A 25,434-nucleotide genomic window follows, 5' to 3' on the forward strand; every position below is an offset into this window, starting at 1 on the left:
CTGGTTTACTTCAGCAGACTTGTGCATATTAGCAAACTGAAAAGGAATGCAGCAGCCCATCTCCTATAAACACCATTTGGCTATTTAAGCCTACACTGCACTAGGAATAGAATTATATCTCACAAACACCACCAAATGCCGGAGCATATAATTTATTCACTGCACGCTACATTATTTTCAAATCAGATTTTATCTGTCCCTTACTATATAAAGCTGGGGAAACATTCTCATACACATGGAACACTTCTGCACTGAGGAATTACACCACTCTGAAATGAATTTACAGGCTATGCATTGGAGGTCAATCTACAAGGCAGATTCAGATTTTGATTTGGATCTTGCTCCTGGTTCAGTGACTGACCTCAGACATGATCCCCAACATTTGTTTTCCACATTGTCATTCACTGAGACTTTGTTGGCTCTGCTTTCCTTTGTCCTATACTATCTCCTGCTTGCTTAAACACGGCCTCTGGAATGCTGTCTTCTGCAAGCTAAGAAGTATCTCTTAACATTCACCCAACACCTGTTCATCCAAGTGAAGACTGTGCAGCCAGGTCTGTAGCCTGCAAACCTTCCTACAAATGCTGCCTTCTTTTGGCCAAGTAAGGACCATAATCAGCTTTAGTGCCTCAGCATGTAAAGATGATTCAAATAATAATAATAAAAAAAAGGTTACATTTGATGCAGGTAGATAATGAAGCCTTAGGACACAACCCTGTCTAATTAATCTATTTCAAATTGGGAGTTTGCAGCATACTTTGGACTGTATAGTTTTGCACACAGAGGATATGCTCTGATCATTTATGCCTCCCCCTTTAGTTAAGTTAGGTTTTCACACCGACAGCAGAGCTATTGTGTCCATGACATTTACTGCTGGAAATGGATGCTGTGTCTTGGCAGTGAATGGAAAATCTGAGCATTAGCAATGAAAAGATATCTTCAGAGTGTTCCTTGGTCTCTTGTTAGTCATTCAACGTAGAGGAATTCAGCACAGAGGAAACACGCTGGGTGAATGTCAGTGTTCCCAACTCTGTCTGAAGAAAGAAAAATCCTGCTATAAAAGAGAATATGGGCACTGAGCACAACAGGCTCCAGATTTTCAGGGCACACCAATAAAAACCTTCCTGATAGCAGAGTTCCAGCAACCCAGCTAGGGTTTATTTGGGAAGGGTGCAGTTTTCCACATAGGAAAGTGAATTGGGATGCATGTTTTCAGGTTGTAAGGAAAAATCCAATTGCTCTGACTAATTTGGATTTAGATGCAGCTTTATAGCCTGCAGCAAGAAGACACAGTCAACTGGGTGGAAAGTATAGTGTCATCTGAACCAGAAGTTCCCCATTTTTTTATAACCTCCCTTGAGAATGGTGTCCATGGTCTGTGTCTGACTGGATTCCCAGGAGACAACACGAGCTCTTTGTACAGGTACAGCTCTAAGGCTTTGCATTCCCTTACTATTTCACCAGGTTTATATCACTTACCGACGTCACCTGAGTAGGCTTTTCTATCTGGATCAGTGTCCTCAGCTGAGACAGCAAACCCTTTTCTAGCTGAAGACAATTCCCACCATGCAACCTTTTAAAAAGTAATTCACAGCCTGGGTCACATCCCAAGCACTGTGTGTGCCTGGCCACTGTGTGCACAGACTGGCACCACAAGGGGACTGGAGCCAGCTCCATGCTCTGCCTGCCACGGACTCCCCCTAGATCTGATGCATGCACAGGGGTCCACAGCTTTTTTCCCTGCAGTGGCTTTGTAGGTAACAATCTGAGGATGTACAGAATAAGCCACAGAACCCATGTAATTTAAAACTAACCTGGGTTACTCACAAAAGCCTACAATACACTGGATTTCTAATCTAGAATTTGTATCTTTCAAGCCAGAGCCAAATAAAAAGAAAGAGCTTAGACAAGGCACAAGACAGTTGTAATCTCCCCGCCCTCAGCAATGCCATGAGGATGATGCTCTTCTGACTGATGTGTTGTGTAATGATCTTTTGCATATAATTATTAATGCAATTAGACTGAAATCTACTGTCTAAAAAACATGTTGAGCATTTATGCCCTGTATTTTCTCAATTTATTCATACCAAAAAATAGGGAATATATCCAGACAGTCAAGGTGACACTCAATGTTGTTCTTTTTGCAGTACCATCCATTATAAATGTTACTTACAGCAGCTGTATTTGACTTCATCCTGGCTACATAGATTAAAAAAGAACCCACATTTCAGTTGTTTACAGATTATAACAAAAGATAATTATTTGGCTGTGGAAAAATGATCTAACAACATGTCTAAAATCTGCTTCCTTCAGGTTTCAAGAACTCAGGGAAAGAGAGGGAGGGATTTAATGAAATATTTTTGCAGTTCTTAAAGAAGACTAAACTTAAGCAGAAGCAATCAAGGATTTGACTTTCAGAAATTGTTATTTTCATTTATGTTAAGAATGAATAAAAGTTTCTCTAGTTCCTTTATGTCATTATTACATATGGGCTTTTTGTTAGACAAATTTTTTCTGGTAAATCTGGATGAGGTATAGCTTTGGCTCTTAAATGATACACAATTGTTTAATATTTACATTTTTTTCACACAGTTTTGCTAAATAAATTCTAGTAGTCACTGAACAGTGTGTTTACCACATGATGCAGTTTTAAAACATGCACAAAACCAATTCCGCACACAAATATTTCTGTGGGGAAGTTAAAACTGTAATAATTTGGCACCAGAGCAGCAGTGTGTGAGGCACTTGGCAAGTTTTTATATTGCACAAGCAAGAAAATGTGGTTATTTGAAAGATATAATTTAGGATAAATAAAATATTTACACAAGCCTAAATCTAATCAAGGTGCTTGCTTCATGAAGTGTATTTACATGGGTGCTAGTACACTAAAAAAACCCACAAAGGACACACAGGAACATAAGATGAGACAAATGCATTTACAGATCATGTTACAGGTCAGTGAACAAAAGATGTTGCCCTTGACACATAGTCACTGGTCTATAAAGAGAGACGTGTGTTTAATCTTAACCTGATTTCCAGTGGACAGATGGCATCATTTTGCAAAGCCTCTGGTATCACAAGGTCTTACATCAACATTGCCACACCTGTAAATAACAACTCCCTAATAGGTAACAGATTCCAGACTTGGTGATTTTTACCCCTAGAACTCCCCAAAAGGATACACTGGAATACTAATGGGAAGCCAGCACTGCTGCCTTTTTGGGTGGTGCACTCGTGTTTGCTGTGCTATCCATCAAGTGCAGCATGAATGGGCAATGCCGTGCAGCTCCCCAGGACACTGCGGAGAGGAGAGAGAGCCATCAGAGAAAATTACATCAGCTGAGCTGCAGAGCATAAAAGATAGAGCCAGCAGGGCCCAGTGCACCTTCCTTTATGCCATCATGATGCCATTTGATGGAAATCAGCTGCTCTGGTCATGTTCTTCACGCTATACCCAGACCTGCCACCAGAACATGCAGATGAGACCCAAGCATCTGATGCTCTTATGCTTTATTTTGTTTTCAGTAATTTCATATACTTATGTAGATTGACGTTCTTGCAATTAAAACGAAGAGCCACTATCAACAAATCTCTCAGACCTCTAAATGAAATTTAAACTGATTTCCACAAGCTATGTCAGCACTGACAATACAGCATTAAGCCTAGTCAAATAAGACTTTTTAAAATGTATCTGCCCATTTCACAAGGAAATACATCTGAATACATCTCTAATGACACTCCATCTCTAGTTCTTCAGAAACTTCCTGTCAAAAATGAATTCTCTTGGCTTGCTTTACCAGAGGAATCACTGCATACATGCCAAATCAACAAATCACTGGGTAATTCATAATGATAGGTTATGAAGAAACTGATAGAAAGTGTTACGTGTGTAGGAGGACTAGACTAATCTTAGAGAAGTGAGGGATAAATTTTCAACCCACGATTCCTAGATTTGCATTATTAGTGCCCTTACTGATGCCTAGCATCAGTGCAATAACACTTTTTTATGTTTTTTGCTGAAGAAAATAAATCAGGATCAGTTTGGATATGGCCTTGCTCTCAGTTGAGATAGGTGGATCCCCAGGTGTCCTAGCAGATAACCTGTTCCCTGAGCTGCACTGGGTCCTGGGAAGCCTGGCTCCTGGCAAAGTCCCTGGCCCCAAAGCTTCCCCCACAGCTGCCTCCCAGACTCATCTTCCAGGGGAAGAGTTGCCCCCTGTGCTGCCTGGAAGTCCACGTGGATGGCCTGGCAGCAGACTGAGCCAGCAGGCAGAGAGCCACATCACGTGTAAAGCCAGCTCTGAGCCAGGCTGCCTCCTCACTTGCTCCTTTGCTGAACTTGAAAGCAGAATGGACATCTTGCTGTGGAAAACCTCAATGCCAGTGCATCAAGTGATGGTCTGCTGGATGGAGAGGCCTGCCAGGAAGCACCCCAGCACTGCTCCTGCTGCCTGGCAGAGCCGCTGTGGTGTAGAAAGCTGTGCAGCCAAAAGACAGACGAACTTTACCCTCGGGGCAGTGGGCTTTTTGATGGGAGTCATACTGCTCCTGGGCCAGGAAACGCCCAGTGTCCTTTCCTCCTTAGGCTGCACAGCTGCACCTTGTCTTCCAAAGCAGTCTGGCTCAAAAAGTGATTGTCACACTAAATTCTCCCAAGAGGAAGAGCATTCTTTTTATTTGTAGTGAGATAGCAAAACATACAAACAGAAGAGATTTCACAAAAATACTTCTATGATTATTTTTCTGGAGCATGCGCAAAAGCTGTTATGTTTGGCAATGAATTTGACAGTCACTCGTGTTGTTCAACTCTTTACCTTTAAATAACATTCCTAAATACTCCTGTGCTGTTTTATCTGCCTGTTCCATGATGCTTCTGCAGGAAAAATTACCTCATGTATTTTCATCTCCCATATTTGCACACTGTAAAGTTCATCATTAGAAAATAAACAGGAAAACCCACCCCTTTGAATTTTGCACAGCCTAAAGTATCTCTCAAAATAAGGACACTGAACAAAACCTTCCTGTCATTTTATTTTTTACTTCCAGGGCCAGGTTTGGAGCATTTCTTATAAACAAATCAGTAAGGAGCTCCAGTGCAGGAAGTGCAGACAGGCAGGAGCTGCAGTCTGTTCAGTAGCAGTAAGTCTCTATAGGCCCAACCTAGAGAAAGCCAGGCAGGAATCCCAAGAAAGGGATGTTATTTTACATGAGCTACATGCCTATTGCCCCAGTAACTTTCTGGTTTCTTTACCCTCTTCTATATTTTACAACATTCCTCTTAGTACTGAAAAAAATCAGGCTTAGGATCTAAATCCCAAGATTTCTGTGAAAGTTTTGACGCAGACCTGCATGTAAGTCTTGTGAAGCCAAATGTGATTTCTCTTCTGTGATTTTATGGTTTTTATTCTATGTTCAGGTCTCACCTTTTACTGTGTTCTTTATAAGCAGTTATGAAGAAGTGCAGGATTTGTTTTACACCTCAAATCAAATTTCATTCTCAGCTGCTTCAGAAAAGGAACAGACCACTTGTGCTGAAAGTCATCTCCTCCTGCTGCCTTTGTTTCTCTGGCATCATCGATGGCACGTTTATATCCTGAATCAAAGGGCCCTGCCAGTTCTTCTGTGCCATCTGAGGTGGTGAAAGTGCTTTCTGTTATCCAATTGGCAAAAACCCCAAAGCCAGCAAACCCAGGGATCTAGACTAGCTCAAAAGGAACTTAAAAAACCAGGCTCCTGTGGAGAGCTGCTGTTCCTCCAAAGGATTTATGGCTTTCTCTACAGATCACAAAAGTATATAATGGATCAAGAAGATAACCACAACTATAAAGAAAACAAGTATGTACCCTTACATCCTATTCTAAAATGTCCTACATACAAAACTATTCACTGTAATCCCTACATGAAACATTCACTAGCTTTAGACACTTGTAGAAACACTAGAAAACATTTTGTATATCAAACAATGTTAAAGTTTTCAATTTTTGTCCTATAGCTAGTTATTTTATGAGTTTGCATTCTGAGTCTCTTCTTTAAAATTATTCTCTGCAAGTTGCTGACAAGTGTATAATACCTGCACAGTGGAAATGAAGCATTTAAAATCACAGAGCCATATTCTGCACACACTTACTCTACTGTAAATCCCAAGTAACTGCTGACCTCACTGGATTTAAACTGGATTTATAATGAAATTCAGAAATTGTCCATACTTCCACTGATTAAGCTTCAAAGTAATTTACTTATGACCTTTTCTGAGTACAAAGACAATTTAGACAGTGTTACCTAAGTGCCTTGCTAGGTACAGTATGACTTCAGTTAAAAAACAATGATGGCAACAATACAGTTTCTCCTTCTTCAATCTTCTTTAGTACTGCTGGAACTAAAAAAAACCACTTCCTTTTTTTGACAGCTCTACAATATTATTTTCACTTCTGATTTTCTTCTGTGGCTCAAAGAAACACAAAAGGTACATCTAGAAACAACTTACTTGGTGACATAGTTAATTCCCTGCAAAATATCATGGTTTTTTTTATTTAACATTATTTTCTTCAGCATCCTCTAAAATGTCCCAAAGAATACAGCTTCTAGCACTTGTCAGGAAACTAGTCTACAGTCTCTCCAGGATTTCAGTATGCTGACCAGGGGACTGTGAAATAACACCACAGTCCAGGGCAGTATCTCTCTCTTAGTAGTAAAAAAGTAGGAATGGAGTAAGGCAAACCCCAAACCCTAGACCAAGATCAAGCCCTTGAGATCTACCTGAGACAATACCACCAACACTCCCTCAGGAATTTTACTCCTTTGCACTACCCCAAATGTTTTCCCTCTGGAAAGCACTCTCCACGGAGCACTGAATCCATCTAATTGCTTCGCTAGGTGATGTTAGACCCACCAAACATTCCTAACAGGATGGGAAGCTCATGAAATCTGGCTTATTTTTGACACCACACCTGTACAACTCATCCACAACTGGGAGCAGTTCTGATGTGGAGTTTTGCAGTATCACTGTAATCATGCTGGGGTGGTGCATTCAAGCAGAGGTTGCACAGAACAAGGTTTGCAACACGAATATAGAGAGTGGAGACCAGAAAGATCATTAATTCATAAATGTAAGTACATACTGAACACTCTGACTCTCTTTTTTTCTTTCTGGTCAGTTATTGCTAGCAATTTTTCAATCTGCATGGAACATATTTTGGACTTGGGAAGTCCTTTTGGCTACATGGAAAAGGAATTACTCACTATGTTACACTTCTATTCATGCTACTGATCAAGTTCGACTCATCAGAATCACAGAATAATCTGTGTTGGAACGGACCCTCAAAGATCATTGAGTCCCACTCCCAGCCCTACACAGCATCAATCACAAGCGCTTTCAGTCTTTTTCCATGGAAAAATAAATTCCTGCTACCACAAGCTCATGTGCATTACATACTGTGTGTTTTTACCCCTTCACCTCAGCATTTACTTTTACCAAGCTATTCGATTTGGTCTTGGCATTTATGCACTGCAGGAAACTATAAACACATGAAACCTCCCTTTTCGCAGATATGATCTCCTAATTAAACAGAGAGTTAATTATCTCTGCCTTTATAACCATGATTAATTCAAAGAAGTTAACTATTATTTTCCTTCTGTGTTCAGTACAGGGAACTGCTTTGAGTGCTTGTTTATCCCACTAAAACTGCTCTCCCTGAACACTGCCTCCAAGCAATGGCTCTCCATAAGTTTAAGGAAAGAGGGACTGGTTGTCTCCACAGAATCTTCTTGGCTCTCTATCTCTGCAAGCTCTCAAAATCCAGGAGCTTGGGCTAAATAGGGAATAGGCTGAAGAAAGATATTACCACAGGCCTAGGCCCTAGGGTACATCACCGTGTCCCGCAGCCGCAGGGAGGAGGAGGAGGAGAGAAGATCCAGCAGGCAGGAATTGTGCAGCATGATTGATTTATTTAATTATTTTACAAACTCTTTTATAGGCTTTTTTCTTCATAGTCTAATTGGACAAAGGATCAGCCAGCCCTTGGGGGTGATTGGCTAAAATCCTAAAACATCCATTGTCAAAATATTTTCTGCTGTACCATAAACAAGACTTTTCAAGGCTGCAGGTGTTTGGTTGTTTAGATAACTCTGTTACCTCTTCTGTGAGAGAGAAAAGTCTCTCACAGAAAATAGCAAGAAAATCCTTGCTAGCAGCATTTTTGTACCCACAGAAAGATGCCTCCTATCTCGGCTTCACAGTTACTTCCTCAAGTCCTGGCAATGTGAGCCAAAAGCTCCCTGACACACAAGAAGCAAGAAAGGTTTAGGAAACATAAATGGCAGATTGCTCCAGCCAAAGCACAAAATACTGCTCAAACATTGGTGAAAGAACTGTGTCTCACATGTGACAGGTGTCCTGAATGTGAGTTAAGAAAGACTTGGAACTTGGCCTTTGTGTGTGTCCACTCAAGAGCTGACCAAGCTCATCTGACAGGATGCCTACAATGACACAACCAATGCAGAACCACAGAATCCTTTAGGTTGAAAAATACTTTTGAGATCAAGCAGCACCATAAACCTAACCTTGCCAAGACCATCAATGGAAATTGATTCCATTTCAATTAGTTATTGCTATTTTTCTGCTTCTATTTTGAAATCACTTAGAGCTACCCACTGCAGTTGATGCCTGATCATAGAGGAACTACAAGCTCAAGCAAATTAACTTAATCTATGCAAAGGAGTGTGGATACTTTTAGTTGAGGTCTGTCTGCAGTGAGTAACTCAGTGTGCAGTAGCCAGAGTGTGAATTTGCAGCCCACCAACTCATCTGCACAAGGGTTTTGAATGGTCCCTGGGAAAGCAGCGTAAGTCACTGATATATATATAGTGTACTAAGGACACCCATAAAGAATATACTTCAAAGTAGCTAATGAACTATATATTCACATCCTGCCTAAATATCCACTTATTTGTTCCATGCATTAATTTGCAACCTAAATTAGAAACCATATGAGTTGGTGAAACCCATGTTTCCTTTTGTGCTACATCAGAAATAAAACCAGAGGCACTGATAGGTTAAGGTACCAACAGGAGAGGAGGGACTTGTACTCCAGTAATCTACACGAGGACCAGCACTCAGTTCTCCCACCCAGCTTCTCCCTCTGCTCTCCCCTGCACCAAGGCTCGCTGTCCTGCCCCATGGCTCAGGTGTCCAGCCCTGTTCCCTGGTTTGGTCACTCATTTCCCTGCTTCTTCAGGGCTTACTGCTGCCCAGTGATGGCCCCAGCCTGGGCCAGCAGAGCAGACTGTTTCCTGCCTGCCTCCTGACTTTCCACTGAACTGCCCTGTGGTCATCACAGTTAAAGAAATAAAACAATTTCCAGTTTAGAGGGTTTAATTATCTTTGATTTAATGCCTGTCAAAAGCTTTTCCTCCTGATGCAACTAATGTGAAATTCCAGGAAATGTTCAGTTAAACCCAAGGAGAGTCTGAGTGGACACTTGTGCTGGCTAGACACACAGATAGAGTGTCCAGCCAGGACAGTCCCAGAACACATTGCCATGTTAGAGCATGCTGCTTGAAGTTTTCATAATACTATTTTCTGCCATATTCTAACTCACAATATGCAATTTTTCCCCATCTCCCCAAGCCACAGCCATGGGATCTCACTGGTTCCTGGCCCTGTGGGAGGAGGATGAGTAGGGTGCCCCACACCAAGTCACAGAACCCTGTGGAGGTGTTACACATCACTTGGCCTCCGGCCCGGGATATGTGCTTCTCCAGATGCCAGTGCCAGGCCATGAGTCCTGATGCAGGAAGTGTGGCCTTTATGGCATCTGCTCTGCTTCCCAGGCTTAAAAGCAGGGAATGAAAGGAGAATAAAAGCCCCTCTCCAAAGCAGGCTCTTTCTGACACCCTGTGTCTGTATAATCTCAGTCTCTTGGCTGGGACCTCTGGAGTAGTGCCAGCAGGAATACCAACACAGGGTTACTCTTCCTCACCATCTCCAGCAATACTGCTCACCAGAGATGTGTTTCTTTCACATGTGTAAGATAATTTCCAAAACAAAGGATTTAAATACACATCGCTAATCTTATATGGATTCTGTCCAGAAGAACAAAAGCCTTTTAAATAATAAGATAATAATAGCAAAGTCATACCATTGTGTTTTAGAAATATTTATTCAAAACTCTAAGAAACAATTGCTCAAAATTTTCAGGCAATACCAGAAGTTCTATCATTTGGGCACATATTTTGTGGGAGGTTTTCTGAGACTAACTCTTTGCTCATATTTTTTTCTGCTCAGCTTCCCTCATGAGCATGGCTGGTTTTTCCTCATTCCCTGCCCCTATGTGGTTAATCACATTCTCTTTGCTGCTTCCTCCTCACTCTACTTGGATGTCCTCTTCTAGGTTCATGCCTTTACCTTCTCACCATCTGCCTTGCTTGGGTGTTTGCTCAGAGAAGCTTTTCTTGCAATGGGACCTCTGAACTGATGGCCCTGTCTGCTCCCCTCCAGCTCTACCCCTGGGAGCTTTCGAAAACTGAATTAACAAGTGTGGACAGCATCATTTTGAAAGGTGACAGGCAGTTTACATAAGATGGAAAGATGCACTTTTATAGGATCAAAACCTCTGCAGGAGTAAAGACAACTCTTGGCCTGAAAACAGAGCTCTTTTACGAGAGTTATTGTGCTTAACCTTTTATAATGCTCTCTTCTGTAAATTACGATAAAACTGAATTCTGTTATTTGAAACTAACACCCTCCACATCACACCAGCTTTGAATTATGTGCTGAAAGCTCCAATTGCAACCACTTGAATGATGGAATGGGACTGGCTACAAAGTCAGCTGGCAACATTAGGAGGGCTGTTTTGGTTGCTGCCAGTAGCTAAATCACATTACCCACTGCCACATTTCCCTAGGAACCTACTGCAGGGCTGGGTATAAAAAAGTGTTATGAAAGAGAAAGGTCTCCAAATAATGCAATTGCTCACACCCACACCCAAGAAAGGGAAAGATTTATAAACAATTCTGCCTATATTTATGTAGTTTCCATGGCTCTCCCCTGTCAGACTCCATCTGTGCTTTGCCTGAGACCATCTTCCTTACACTGCATTTACTCTCTGCCTGTGGCTTTTCAGGGATAAGAGAGGGATTTGGTTCAGAATTTTGACTGAACAAACTACAAGCAGGAAGAAACATCACTCATTCATGAGGACACATTTAGCTAAGTTATTGCAACATCTGATACTTGTGTGGGGAAAAACGTGCAGAAAATGTCAACAGTGACAGCAAAGACCTCTTATCTACCCCATGATATCTTGAGGTGCTGCTGTGTCAAGCAGTGTTTCCTGCTGGAACTTGGATCTGAGTGACAAGGCTACCGTGTAAGAGGGGGTCAGAAAAGGTCAACCTGTTTCCCTGAATGTCCAGCAGAAGGACAGGGTTGTGTCCCACAAAAATCAGGCCAGTCCTGTGTCCGGGAGAGTTTTGTTTCCTGCCCTTATTCTTGCACGTGACGTGCATTTTAGGTACAGGGTAGCTCTCCAAACACCATTTCCACTGATTTGTGCTGCTATTCCATAGGAAATTTTGACTGTTGTGCAGAGTGTTTCCAGCAGATTAATGGCTGGATGGGAGCAAATGGTGGTCCATAAGTAAGGTGAAGGATATTAACTCCAAACAGTCACTAAATCTTTAAGAAATGCCCTGACCTCTGTTGGTTATTGCTATAAAAACTGGAAAAAAAAATCCCAGACATTTTTTCTCTATGACATCACCACCACTGGTATGCATAGAATATATATTAGTAAATCTTTTGGCTCTGCCTCTGTACTCTAGTCATCATAATTTGCTATTTTGGGGGAAATACATGCTAATGTGATGGGAAGAGTGGGGGAAGGAAACCACTATTGCTTTGAAAACCACAGTCAGAAATGAAGGCTCAGTTTCTCATTTTCTAAAGTGTCTTTACTTCCCTAGAGCATCACTTTTAAAATTCTTATTGTTGTTTGGAACTTTAGGCTCCAATCCTTGGACTCATTTACTTCATCCCTTCCCCTGGGTAGCTCCTGTTATTTTTATCTCAGAGGATTCCCTAGAATACAACTGTGGGGTGCTTGTGTGACCTACGTGCAGAGGAGGAAATGAGAGCAGAAATGCATCATCAGCATTTGAAAGGGAAGTTACGGCACAGACGGTGATGGACAAAGGGAGCAAAACTACACCTCTGCTTGAAGAGGGAGTTATGAAAGTGAGAAGCTTAAAAGGAAGGTAGCTACTTCCACTTAATTCTTAGCACTTTACTGAGGTCTTTATTGCACAACCTCTTCTCCCCTGTGCATTTCATCCATTGTGTGCTCCTCCTACCAATCTGCTTTATGGACATTTTATTGCTTTTAAGAACCTCTCAGAAGACACTTCAGCTTATGTGAGGACTAACAAGATTTCAATTCCCTGTGTCCTTGTCCCTCACAAAACATCACTGCACAAACTATTCCAAGGAATTCTTTCAGCAGGGACACCATGCTGTTGCCCATAAATCTAAGGGCAGCAGATGGAAAAATTAAAACTATGATGACACTAAGAGATACAAGTTAATTAAATAAGGCAGAGGAATATTTTAGCAAATGCTATCCTGTCACACAACTCAGCACTATTTTAATGATAATGCTATTGTATTTCCATCAGAGTCAGCAGTAGATGTGATGGTTCTTGGATAAGATCCTCTGCCTCCTGGCAGGCTGTTGAGAAGGAGATGGAGGCAAAACCAATGCCTGAAATGGCTTGGAGGGTGATAAAGGCATTGTTTAGTCCAGCTCCAAGTTAGGAACTGATGATGTACATTGGAAAATACCGTCTCTTTAAAAACTTTGGTAACAACATTTTTGATTAAAGGCAAACACTAGATCTATATTATTAGAGCTCTTCTGCTACAGGGTCCAGGGAGAGTTGCAAGATTTAACAGATCTGCTCCAGTCATTCATAGATGGAACTAAATTGGAACACATGCCACTCTTTCTATCCTTTTTTGTTAATCCTCTGCTCTGTTTGCTCAAGACTATTCACAAACACTGTTACTGACAGTGAAACTTGCTTTTTTACAGGTTTTGCAATAGACTTAGACTCATAGAACTGCAGAATAAGCTGAGTTGGAAGTGAGCCATTGGGATCACCAAATCCAACTCCTGGCCCTGCACAAGACACCCCAAGGATCATACCATGTGCCTGAGAGCATTGTCCAAACGCTTCTTGAACTCTGGCAGGCTTGATGCTGTGACCCCTTCCCTGTTCCAGTGCCCATTAGTCCATGCATTACCAGAGACTTGTAAATCACAGGTTGAAAGTTGTTAACCTCTCCCTCTGTAGAGACCTTGCATAAGCCAAGAGCACCTCCACTGCACAGTCCCTCATGGTTTCCTTAAACAGTTTCTGTCCTCTGTGATCAAGCTGCCTTTGCACAAAAGATGATCCACATCAGCCACAGCACTGCCTTGTTACTATCCATGTAATTCTCATTTCTCCACTGCCACTGTTTTTGCCAAGCTTTCTACTCACTGATCAGCACTTCAACTCACCAGTCTGCAGAAGCTGTTACCTTTACTCTTCAAACCTCTATTCTCTGTGTTCGCAAAACAAATCTTCTTGCTGTGACTCTTTCTGCAATTATAATTCCATTAATGAGTTTCTCCAGAAAGGCTAGGAAAGTGCTAGGTGATAACAGACATCCTATCTACTGCCAGTTACCACTTTGGACCAATTGTTTAGCCGGTGTTGTTTGTCAAGACCCCTGATCTTACCACACCTGAGAAGTTTTTGGGAACCAACCTCACCTGCCTCCACCGATTCCATAGCAGTGCTTTGTGAACCACATAGTGCTTTACTAAGGCAGACCTAACAGCTCACAGCTGTTGGAAAAGGCCCTGATTTCACTGATCAGCCATCTCTCGTGGCTTGTGCAGCTTAGCAGCTCACCTTTCTTAGGCACTAACAGCAGAATTTACTTCCCTCATTCTTTATTTAAGAATATTTATTTTCTTTCTGTGTATTATACAGCACATGTAACTTCCCGAACAGACCAGCTCCTCTTCCTCTGGATCATTTTGCTCAGAGCCATCCACTCTTTGGACCTTTTGTTTTCACTGATTTATGGATGGCATTCTTAACTTTCTCTGCTACAATGCAATCCTCATCATCATAATTCTTCTTGTAGACGTCTATATTTTGAATATTACCTTGTCTTTAGAGTGTCTTTTCCTGAGATTATAAGATGTTCAGCTCAGAGTCTGCCATGTAGTGCTTCCTTCTTAGTCCTTACTACTTTGAATATCTCTCTCACCTTGAAAAATCTGAAGATAATTCTGCAATTTCAAAGTTCCTCAGAAAACGCTTTATTTCCACTTTATCTGTTTGCTTGCACTTTCTGCAAAGTTTTGGGGGTTTTCCCACTCATAGTGTGCACGCCCCTTCACAGTGTTCCCTGCCTCTGCTTTTTCACAGGTCAGGAGATTTTCTACTATCAAGGGTACCTTAACCCCTTTCATGGCATATTCAAGACAGAACTTTTTAAGGACCTGTAGATGTTCCGCTGCATTTTGTTCTGGCTTTGTGCCAAAAGCTTGTGGCTCACCATTTTCTCACAGTCCAGTTTTGCCATAGGTATCTCTGGCATGTTCTACTAATGCCTTGATTTCCCTTCACTGCTTATGCTGCTGTGAAGAAACAGGAGATTTGGTGGAACATTTGTCACTGAGATAAACAAGAGGCAAGTAAGTTTTAGGGAAGAATCACTCATGATACTGTCAATACCAGATGGATTTTTTCAGGTCAATTTTCTATTTAGCTTGAGCGTAATAATGCACATGTAGATGATGTAGTGGAAGATTTTGAAGAGAAACAATCATTCCCTTATTGGGTTTTGGTTTTGGCTGCAGTTACCCCTGCAAGCTCTCAGGACCTGGATAGTCCAAACAGCACTTGGGACACAAACATTTCTCTCAAACTTCTCCCTAGACCCCTTGCAGGAGAGCTGTTTGGTCTCCTGAAGCATACAGATAATATGAATGGATTTCATATAGATGAGGCACACAACAGACACAGAACAGTTAAACTCTTAGCTCCTCTAGTACCTTTGCAAGTTCTTACAAAACAGAATCTATGTGACAGAGTCAGGGGGCTTGCTGACTCCAAACTTCACTAGCTCGTACCAAAAAAAAAAACCCCAAAAACATAACATAACTAAAACTTCAGAGAGACTTTGTAAAATAAATAAAGATTTTTGCTCTGTATAATACTGCTCTGTATAAACTCTTAGCAAAAGCATCTAGTTCAGAGTCGGCATGCGTTTTATGAAAGGTATAGCAAAGGATCTAATCTTAACTTACATGCACTATGATACAAAACCCATTTTGTGAATTAGAGGAGCACTGGTCAAAGAGACAAGCACAGAATCATGTGGCAGACCAAATGCATTATTTATTATTTAGTAGGGCTTCTGTAATACAATTCCATACATTGATTTATTCATGAAGTGCAGTAAGAAAGAAATTGAATTATTGTGTGAAGAAAATGAGGTTTTATATTCAGCTACTATGCCAGCAAAAATTGAAACTAACAAACATGAGCTGAAGAGATGCCATAATACTCTTAGCCACTGCTTAGGAAATATTGACTGAAGCCCATCAAAGCAAATGAAGGAAGTTGCATTTAGTAATGGTGAAAGATGACACCCAGCTTCTGGTTTCTCAGGCCGCCAAAGAGCTTGTGCATTAAAGGCAGTAGGAATGAGAGCTCCCTTTTGCATGAAACCCATTCTCCTCCTGAGCATTCATGGCAAACCATTCACATCAATGCCAGGCTTGGCACTGGCAGATTTGGGTTGGCACCACCAATGCTAAGCTACAATAATCCTTTAAAATAAAATTTGCCACCAGGCAGCAGGAAAGTGACTCAGAGTGCAAGATCCTGTTCTCCACACTTGTCTGATTGTGAGACCCTGCTGGCACTGTCAGTGGTGATGCCCATGAGCACCAAATCTAGTGGTAGTTTCTGTGACACAAAGCCTTTTGGAGACTCACAAGAGACAGGGGAGACAAGATGAATAGTGGCATTGAAAAATGCCCTCTTTCTTCTTTACATCAGAGTGTCCATACAGTGTCTGTGTCTCTCCTGGAGACCAGCTTTCTGGCTTCCCACTGTCTGGCATTGTATTCCTAATTTTGCAGCTGAAGTACCTAACTCTCACAGTTCTCTGAAATACAGTGTGATGCCCAAGGGCTGTACATTTCTCTCTACTTGGTCTCAGAAATGGAAATTCTTCCCTATTACTAAGGCTACCATTATAAGTGTCTGGATTTTGCAATTCTTCACATAAACTACGGGGATTGTCTTGGGCCTTCACATGTCACTTCATGATTTAAATTAGTCTAAGTGTATAGGGGAGTCTATTACTTTACTTGACCTTAAGCAGAATGAATCCTTAAAGTGATGCTGCAAAAAACCCCTGAAGTATCACTGATGAGCATACAGCTAAAGAATTTATTTTCTCTGTTATTCATTTCACACACTAAATTATAATAATTTTTACTCTCTTTTTTTTTTTTTTCATTTGCTACTTTTCAAGTTAATGGCTTTCTTTCCTTTTCTAAATCTCACTTTTTCTAGAAGTAACAACAGAAAATTTGCTTGAGTAAACTGAAACTTACCAACTGATCAGAGACATGTTAAAGAAATTAAAACTTTTTGGGTGAGTGGAAAGAAGAGTGCCACAACTGATTTATCAGTTTTAGAAGTGGTGGTGCATGGCACCAAGGGCTTCCAGACATTCAGACACAGAGGAAAACTCAGAGTGCAAAGAACAGGCTGAGGCTCTGCTCTTCTGCGGCCTGAAAAGAACAGCCCCTCTGTGGCTTGCTCTGCGTTGGCTTAGTTCCCACATTACCAGCAAAACAACTGCCTAGCAACTCAGCTTTTCCCACAACACTTCCTGTGTGCCCAGAAAAAAAGGATAGCACCTAATATTCTCTCTGGATAATCCCCTTACTTGAGAGCTGTATCCAGCCCTCTGTACACATGGGAGCTGTAACCAGCAAGGCAACTGTTATCAGACAGAGAGGGCAGGCAAAGTCAAACCAGTCCCCTGATCCCTGCTGCAAGCTGTGCAGGTTATCTGCTCATGAGACAGACAGAAAACTTGCTGCTTCTCTCCACTGCATCTCCCCAAACAAAGGCAGGAAGCCGTGGCTGTCAGCAAAAAGGTACAGACATCCTTCCTATTGAGAACCCTGTTTTGTGAACTGCGAGGGAGCTCTCTGGCACACACTTCACAACTGCCGGGAGAGTCCATCTGAAGGCATAAATAATTCAGCCCTTTAAAAAAATAGCGCTGGCTTGAACATGTGAAATTGCTTTTTCAGTTACTGCCTTTAAGAAACATTTGCAGTCATACAGCAGATTTACTAATAGTTACATTTTCTTATCTGACATCCCAACTGCAGCAGTGTCTGGCAACTCAGTGTTTAAGTTACCTCCCTCACAGTTTCAGCACCAGTAAAAAAAGAGCTGCCTTGAATCTTCTGCAGCTGTTTCTGGGCAACATGCTGAGGGGACTGCAAAATACACAGTTTTGCCCATATGTTCTCTGGAAGCACAAACCTTCTCATCCCTCCAAATGTTTGAGAAGCACTGTAAATAAGCTCTAACCAGCATAAATAAGAAAGCACTCTTAATCAAACACGCAGAAATTAGGGCAGCAACTTACTTGCCGTCTTCATAACTTCCTCAGGAACATTGTCTTTTCAAATGAGTGCAACAGGAAATTGTGGTGATTACAGGAGAGCTGCACGACTGCAGCTCAAACCACACGCTGCAAAGTGCAGAGGCAGTCAGCACAGGATTGGTAACAACAGGCAGCCGCCTCCCCTTCTTCTTGTACTTTGCATGAAAATCTTAAACTGACGCCATGTGGAGAGAAGTGACTTCAGCAAAGATCTACAAGAAATATGTCTGTGAAAAGGCTTTATTACTCAAAGCTCTGTGCTCAGAATTGCAGTGCTTACCTCTTGAAGTGCTCCGAGACGTATAGATGAAAAGCATTCTAGGCCTGCTACCATTTAACACTGAGTTTATCTGGACAGGTGTTCACTGCCTTTATTAAAGGCAATACCGACCTTTAGTTCCTCTTCAGCACACAGGAATGAACTTGGACCTCTCTTGCCCTGCCTTTTGCTGTGGTGTGGTAGAGATGTGCACACTTACAGGTTGAATAGGTCCAAAGACATCTCTACATGCCCTTGCATTCTCTGCTGAGGCACAACTTTGTCCATAAGTGAATCAGGACCCTGCTCCTACCTTCGTACAACAGGGTTCCATGGTAGGGCAGACTGCTCACTGAATCCGTGCCAGTGTCCCACAGCCTTTTAGACAGGAACTACAATCTCTTTTTTGTTTCTGAATCAACATCTGACAGATGCAGAAAGCTGCCACTAATATCCAGCTCACAGAAATATGCATGTAAGACTGGGAACTCATGGAAAAGCTCTGATAGCATCAGATGCTGCAGGCATGTGGCATGTCTTTAATATCTGGATTGCCTCACCAGGGTTTATACTTTCAGCGCTGCATTTTTGTTGATCAGTTTAGTACCCACTGAATGGTTAGATAAGGTAGAGATTAGCAGCAGAGCAACAAACTATTCATGCAAGTGGATGAAATGTTTATAACTAAGTTATAACTGCAAGAACAGGTGAAAAATCTCACAGAGATGTTGTGGTTGGAAAAGACGGCAGAATTACAGAAAAGACCAGTTGTACAGCACTGCTGAAGGGCAGATCTAGCCTGCAGAACCTGTGTTTCTGGGCACGAGTCAAGAAACTTGCAGAATTCCTCCAGGAACTCCATCTAATTCTGCAGGGTTGGTGAATAGGGAAAAGTGTTTGTTTGCAACCTGAGTCAGCTCTGTGACATGGGCTCCAGCAGGTCCTGCTTACACAGCTTCATGTCAGACTGAAAATCACTGGAGACACACATGTAAAAGGAAACATCTGTGCCAGCAAGTTCGCAATGCTGTATTGCACAACACAAGTCAAAGGGCATGGAAGGAGAAGTTTTACCTAGCTTTGGTGAAATCCGTCTGGTTTCTTTGCATTTTTCCCATTAAACATAGGCAGTCTTTCCTTGCTCCATCTACAGATAGTCTGAGCAGCAGTGCCTGGAAGAAACATGGTTTGAACTTCCGTAGAACCCCTGCCTGCACCAAGCGCACCTGCTGTGTGGGTTATTTGACATCCTAGGTAATTTTGCCACTTTTTGAAGAACCTGCAAATGCAGACAAAAAATAGAATTTTCCCCCACCTCTACTATCACCTATCACCTACAGCTAACTGTAGCAGATGATTTGACAAGAGTGTTGGATATTACTTGCTGACTGAAGTGAAAAGGCTGTCTCCTGACAAGTCAGACACCTCTGTAATTGATCCAGAACTAAAGGTCCTTTTGTCCTTGAGTTTCATCTTTCATTTCCAGTCTAGGTTCTTCTTACTGCCTTAACCCTCTCTTTCCTTTTCAAGCAACTCGTCACTTTCCAGCTTCCTCCCTTCTCTCTTATTCCTAGAATCTCACAATGGTTTTGGTTGGAATGCACCTTCAAAAGTCATGTAGTCCAAACCTCCTGAAGTGAGCAGGGACATCTTCCACTAGACCAGGTTGCTCAGAGCTCTGTCCAACCTGACCTTGAATATTTCCCCCTGGCGCATCCACCACCTCTCAAAGTAACCCGTGCCAGTGTTTCACCATTAAAAAATTGTTCCTTATATGTAATCTAAATCTATCCTCTTTCAGTTTAAAACCATTACTCCTTGTCCTATTGCAACAGGCCCTTCTAAAAAGTTTGACTGCATGACCTCCTCTTACTAGGAAGACTTTGAGTAAGTAAATATACAAATTTTAAAAAACAATTAAAGGCCTTTTTACATTTTGATCATTTCTCTTTCTCCCCATATTCTTTCCTTCAGAATGGACTGTATAATGCAACTCTTGTGATTGCTCTCTCCCTTCTCTCCTTGTCCCCCAGCTTTTTCAGGTACAGCTATGGTTTCTCTTTCTTCAGTTTAACATTGCTGACTCCTCTGTGCAAGTTCATCCAGCTGTCCTGTCCTCTCTCTCCCCCCATCACTCTGGCCAAGGATTACCAGTATTTTAGCTGTACTGCAGGAATGTAACTGACCTGCAGTGTGAGAGGGGAAAGAGGATCCAGCTGCAACATACTAGGGACGAGCTTCCAAAAATAATCCTGGCTTTTAAATTACTGGCTTTCTATTTAACTTCTGAGACCTAATCCTTGCATGAAACCCACAACAGCTAAAGGAAAAAGGCACCTGAACTGTTACAAGCAGTTCAGTTCACAGGGAAGAGCTGCCAACACAGCTGCAGAAGAGGTACCAACTTTGGCCTCAGCATGGGATGGGGTTCTCTTAATTCCTTGTGTTGGAAGTGTTGATCTTTGCATTGAATATTTACACATTTATGCTGTGTCTCTTCCCGCTCTTGATGTGTAAGCATTCACCTGGGTTTGGGGAACCCATTTACTTTTTGGATATTTAAAGATTCACAGGAGTAGATGGAAGAACCTAAGTCTTCTTTTCCTCCCCCAATCTAGACAAGTGGTCTAGTCATTAAGTTATTGCCTTTCTCTAATTACTTCATAAAGCCATCCCATTTTGTAATGAAAAGGTTAAAACTACCTCCTATAGCATTATGTAGCTAATTTAAGCATTCATAATAGAGGTGAGTTCAAAAACTCATGAACAGAAAACTTGAACTTACTCAGGTGTTTGAACTATTGTTTAAAGGGCAAATTATCTTGTACATTGAACCAGATTCATTGAATACCGAATGTACCTGGTCTTACCACTGAGTTCAGTAGGTATTTGCTTAAAATAGAGATCTCAGTGTAGCTTAGCTACATGCACTAGGTAGCAACAGACTGTACACAAAACATACACTTAACTCCCGAGGGAACTTCACTGCTGGAAAATTGGCACAGAGAAACTCCCTTTTTCTCTAAACAGAAGTACTTCAGGGGTTTTGAAGACATAAATTTTTAACTTTGATACCCAAGTCTTTGTTTTTCTGATGCAATACTCTTGTGGCTAAATGAAACACTGAAATATGTTTCCTTGCTAGGAGGTATATCTCCTCACGGGATTAATGGGGTTTACCCACTGCCACTTTCTCTTGGGATCCAGACAATTGTTCAGATAATTATTGTTAAAATAAATATTAATCTTGCTACCACTGATTGCATTTGAGTACTGTTAAGACATTACCTGCGTGTGAATCCCTCCACTGCATTTATACAACTCTTTTTCACTTGGTGAGACACCTTGTTGTCCTCACCCAAGTAAAGACTACTGCAAATACAACCAGAACAAATGGAACAAATTCTTTGGAATAAATTTTTCTTTGGAAAAAATTATAACCATTCTCAGTATGATCAGATCAGCTAAACCAGATCTGTACCTCAGGTCTATAATTTACATCTGAAAGTGGAGACTGTAGAGGTTCATTGGATGCAGAGACAAATATCTGTGGACTAAATAATTACTCTAAACAGTCTGTTTTGATAAACACTGCCTGAAATAAAAGCAAACCACAGGAATTCATATTAAAATCTTGGCTCTCCAGAGCTGATAGTACTATCTATAGTAAATAGATGTTTATGCAAGTTTCATTTTTGAATGGACAAGGAATGGTTTTGGAGTTCAGCCTTTTTGTTATATAAAGCTCTTCCTTTACTTTAGCTATTCTCACTAATGGACACATTCCTGAGCAACATTTTAAAATACAGTTATTGCTTTGTACTTTGTTTCTTTAATTCAAACCATGTGGCTTCCCTGTGGGGGAGGAGACAAGGATAAGTATAAACCAAACATGGCATCAAGTCCTGCACCCTTCTTAAGGAAAAACTTCTGAAGAAGATATGATTCACAGAAATGTTTCAGGGCTGCTCCTCTTCCATTCCTCATAAAGATTTGTTTCCCACTGTATAATTGCTAGTTCTTTGCAAACAACAAAAGACACCTCCTTTCAAATTCAAAATTGATTTTTGGACAGTTAAAAGACAACATCCAAACAATTCCTCGTCATCTTTTCAGAAAATTTATTAACACAGCTGGAAATAATCACTCATTCAGCAGAAATCCCCACAGTACATCTTACAGGGAAAAAAAAAAAAAAAGAAAGAAAAGCAGAAAGGCTTATCTCACTAGAATAGTTCAGACCATTGTAAAGGAATGGTTAAAAAATTACAGTGACTTTTAGAAATGCAGCCACACTGACATTGTGATGCAAAAATGTGTACGATACAAAGAAAATAAATCCCACTTCTTTTGCTGACCTCAGCAAGAACACAAAATGTGGAATGTCAGGTTGTTATATTTCTGTTATTTCACTTTGCTGGTTCCATATCTGTTCATCTTGACCCTTTTCAGCCTAAGCACAAGTTCAAATTCCATTGATTTAAAACATGTTTTATACAGAAAGTTGTCAGGACAGGCCACACTTCTGTGGTTTTGCTCTTTGCAGACTTGCTGTTAATGGCATTGTTTTCACTGACAACGTAACTTTCTGTGCTTTTCTGAATTTCTTGAGACCAGTGGAGACCACAAGAGACATAAGGAACCATTGATCCTACTCCACATTTTCTGTGATGAAAAAATTGTTAATTTGGTCCTTTTCACTTGCGATTTACAGAAACCAGTGCAAGCCACAGTATTCCCCAGGTTTCTTTCGAGTATAACTTCACTTGAAAGACATATTTGGTTGTTATGGGCAATTTGTAAAAACTCATTGAAAATTCAGTTACCAAATTGTTTTGGCAGCTCATGCTTGTGTTTCTTCCTATAATATTTGATTCAGTAGAATAAACTCCCTTTTAGTGGGAGGCAAACACAGAACCTAAAGTTGTAGAGTAATGATTCAGAGAAGGTATGTATATTAAATAGCACTCTTTTATTCATATATGAGAGGTTTTTAATGTATGGATTTCCTTAAGGACTTACGAAATGGTTTTGAATTGATGCAGTAACATCAGACATGGACATCAAATTTGTTTCAACATGCATATCCACTTCAGCTGATGACAAAATGTTACCTATAAGACATATTCAGGTGCTGGAATTTTTTTTATGGTGTAGGATGTCCAACAAAAATATACATAGGCTCTATTACCATATATATAAAAGCTTCTTTCTAGAAAATGCAGAATTTAATGTGAAGTGTGAATTTAATGTGAAAAGCTTATGCTCCAATTAAACCCACTCTTTCTCTGAACCCACTACTTTTGTCAGAACTTAGGTCTCTGAAGAGACATAGCAAAAATATTTACAGGCATAGAGAATCTCAACACTACAACATATTTCAAACATTAAAAATTACATTTTGTATTTCTAAATCCAGATTTATTCTGTATTTCTTTTCTCTATTGAAGGACTACATGGCTTTTGCAGAATCAGGGCTTCAGATACCTTTTTGACAGTTAACAGTATCAGATAAAATTTCCTCCCCAAAATCATATGCTTATAAACTATTCTGATGTTTTGCTTGTTATCTTTCATTCATTTTTTCAGTCACATTCTCTTTATCATTGTTCCTTGAGATTCTTAGCATTGGACACTATTGCTTCAAAACCAAGTGAGGTACTTTAAATATTAATAAGTGATCACACCAAGCATTTAAAGCACAGATCATTGGCATTTTGGCATCAATATCTTGTCTCTCTCATCCACTAACACCCAGTGACAGTAATTTCTGTTTTTTAAAGATATACTTTGCATTCCAGACTCACAGCGTATGCTTCAAATTAAGTCAAAGTTATTAAAGTGACAAAAGGTTTTGGTACTAATAACCAACACAAAATAATGGCATAAAGTGCTGTGCATGATCCTGCAGTGGCAGAAGTGAAGCAATTCACTTAAAAAGCAGTCTTGCTGCAGCCTGAAGCAGCTTCTCTCTGCCAACACCCCAGTACATGGTATGCCAGTATTGTCTACTGTGGTAGTTTTGCCTAAGTAAGAGACTGGCTTTTGAAATGATAATTTCTCTGGTATCAGTAGAAATGAATACAGGAACGCCTATCCAGGACAATTCACTTTGGGCCTGCCAGTTGATATTTCAAGGTAGAAGTAATTCAGAAAGAAAGAAACACAGGGTGCTGTGACACCCACTGGTAACTCCCACTGCTAACACTTGGCTGTAGGGTCTTCTTGCAACTGCTGGGAAACGATTCAGGCTGGGAGTGCAGGAACTTCCTGTCTCAGAGTCGATGGATGTTTTTACCAACTGTAAGTTATTGATTGAATGACTAAATAGAGAATCACAATAACTGAGTGTTTATGTTAAAGTGTTATTGCCGACCCTTTATTTATGGAGAATTCACTGTGTGAAGTAAAATCAATTGCTAAGCAATGGGCCATGGAAAGAAACTAAAAAGTGCAGGATGTGGGAACGGTAAGAAATGTGCATGTTGGAGTCAGTCAGACTCAGTTAATGGTTGCACCTGATGATCTTAAACGTCCTTTCCAACCTAAATGGTTCTGAGATTCTATGTGCAACTGCTAGAGACAGGCACTCTGCCTGAGGGCAATAAAGTCCTCAGAGACTAATTATAGATACAAAGAAAGACAGGAAAATTAACTACTTTTAACTACTGGACATTTACTTTTGTGGTTTACTAGTCACTGTTCACTGCAATGTTAAGCCCTATAATGTGGTGCAAGGGGACCAGGAATGGAAATTGTAATAGATATACCTTTAAATTGTTGTTATAGGAATTACTGTATCAAAATCCACCTGAACCAATGCAGGAGAAGCCTTACAAGAAGCAGTGCAAGCGCAGCAGTGACCCAACCCAAGCTGACTTTGGTGCCCAGCGACTCCACACAACAAAGCCACACCACCTCCCCCACCCTGAGGGATCACCATAGCCAAGGGAGCCCAAAGCCATGAACCAAACAAACTCAGTGGCCATTTGTGGACATTTTATGGACATTTTACAGGGGTCATCCACAAACTAAAGGAATGGTACCTGTTTATTGTACCAAAGGATATAAAGGGGCATGGTGGTTAATGACGTTGTATTGGATAATGTCGGATCTGACCATGATGTAAATAGTATGGAATAAGGGGTGGAGAATGTGATGGTTTTGGGTGAGGTAGAGTTAGTTTCCTTCATAGTAGCTGGTATGAGGCTGTGTTTTGGATTTGTGCTGGAATCAGTGTTGATGATAGAGGAATGTTTTTGTTATTGCTGAGCTGGGCTTACAGAGAATAAAGACCTTTCTGCCTTTCACTCCACCAGCAAGGGGGCTGAGGGTGGACAAGCAGTGGGGAAGGGACACAGCTGGGACAGCTCACCCCAAATGACCAAAGGGTTATTCCATGGCATCATGGCAAGCAAAT

The 25,434-nt window shown here is 41.0% G+C and overlaps 1 protein-coding gene and 1 long non-coding RNA gene across 2 annotated transcripts in view; one reads left to right on the plus strand and one right to left on the minus strand.

Moving 5' to 3' along the window:
* Nucleotides 1-17,809, minus strand: part of CEP85L (centrosomal protein 85 like) — a 137,666-nt gene extending 119,857 nt beyond the window's left edge. Inside the window, exon 1 of the mRNA XM_042016109.1 lies at nt 17,738-17,809. Coding sequence (XP_041872043.1) covers nt 17,738-17,750 — 13 coding nt within the window. The 5' untranslated portion in view covers nt 17,751-17,809. The remainder of the gene's footprint in view (nt 1-17,737) is intronic.
* On the plus strand, nt 1,159-25,434 carry LOC121658807. The gene is made up of 2 exons (XR_006014052.1): nt 1,159-1,423; nt 24,804-25,434. It is a non-coding gene; the product is annotated as an uncharacterized LOC121658807 (long non-coding RNA).

Source organism: Corvus kubaryi, unplaced genomic scaffold (assembly GCF_017639235.1).
Source record: "Corvus kubaryi isolate FWS band 111438036 unplaced genomic scaffold, C.kubaryi_AGA036_p1.0 split3-73, whole genome shotgun sequence".
Taxonomy (NCBI): Eukaryota; Metazoa; Chordata; class Aves; order Passeriformes; family Corvidae; genus Corvus; species Corvus kubaryi.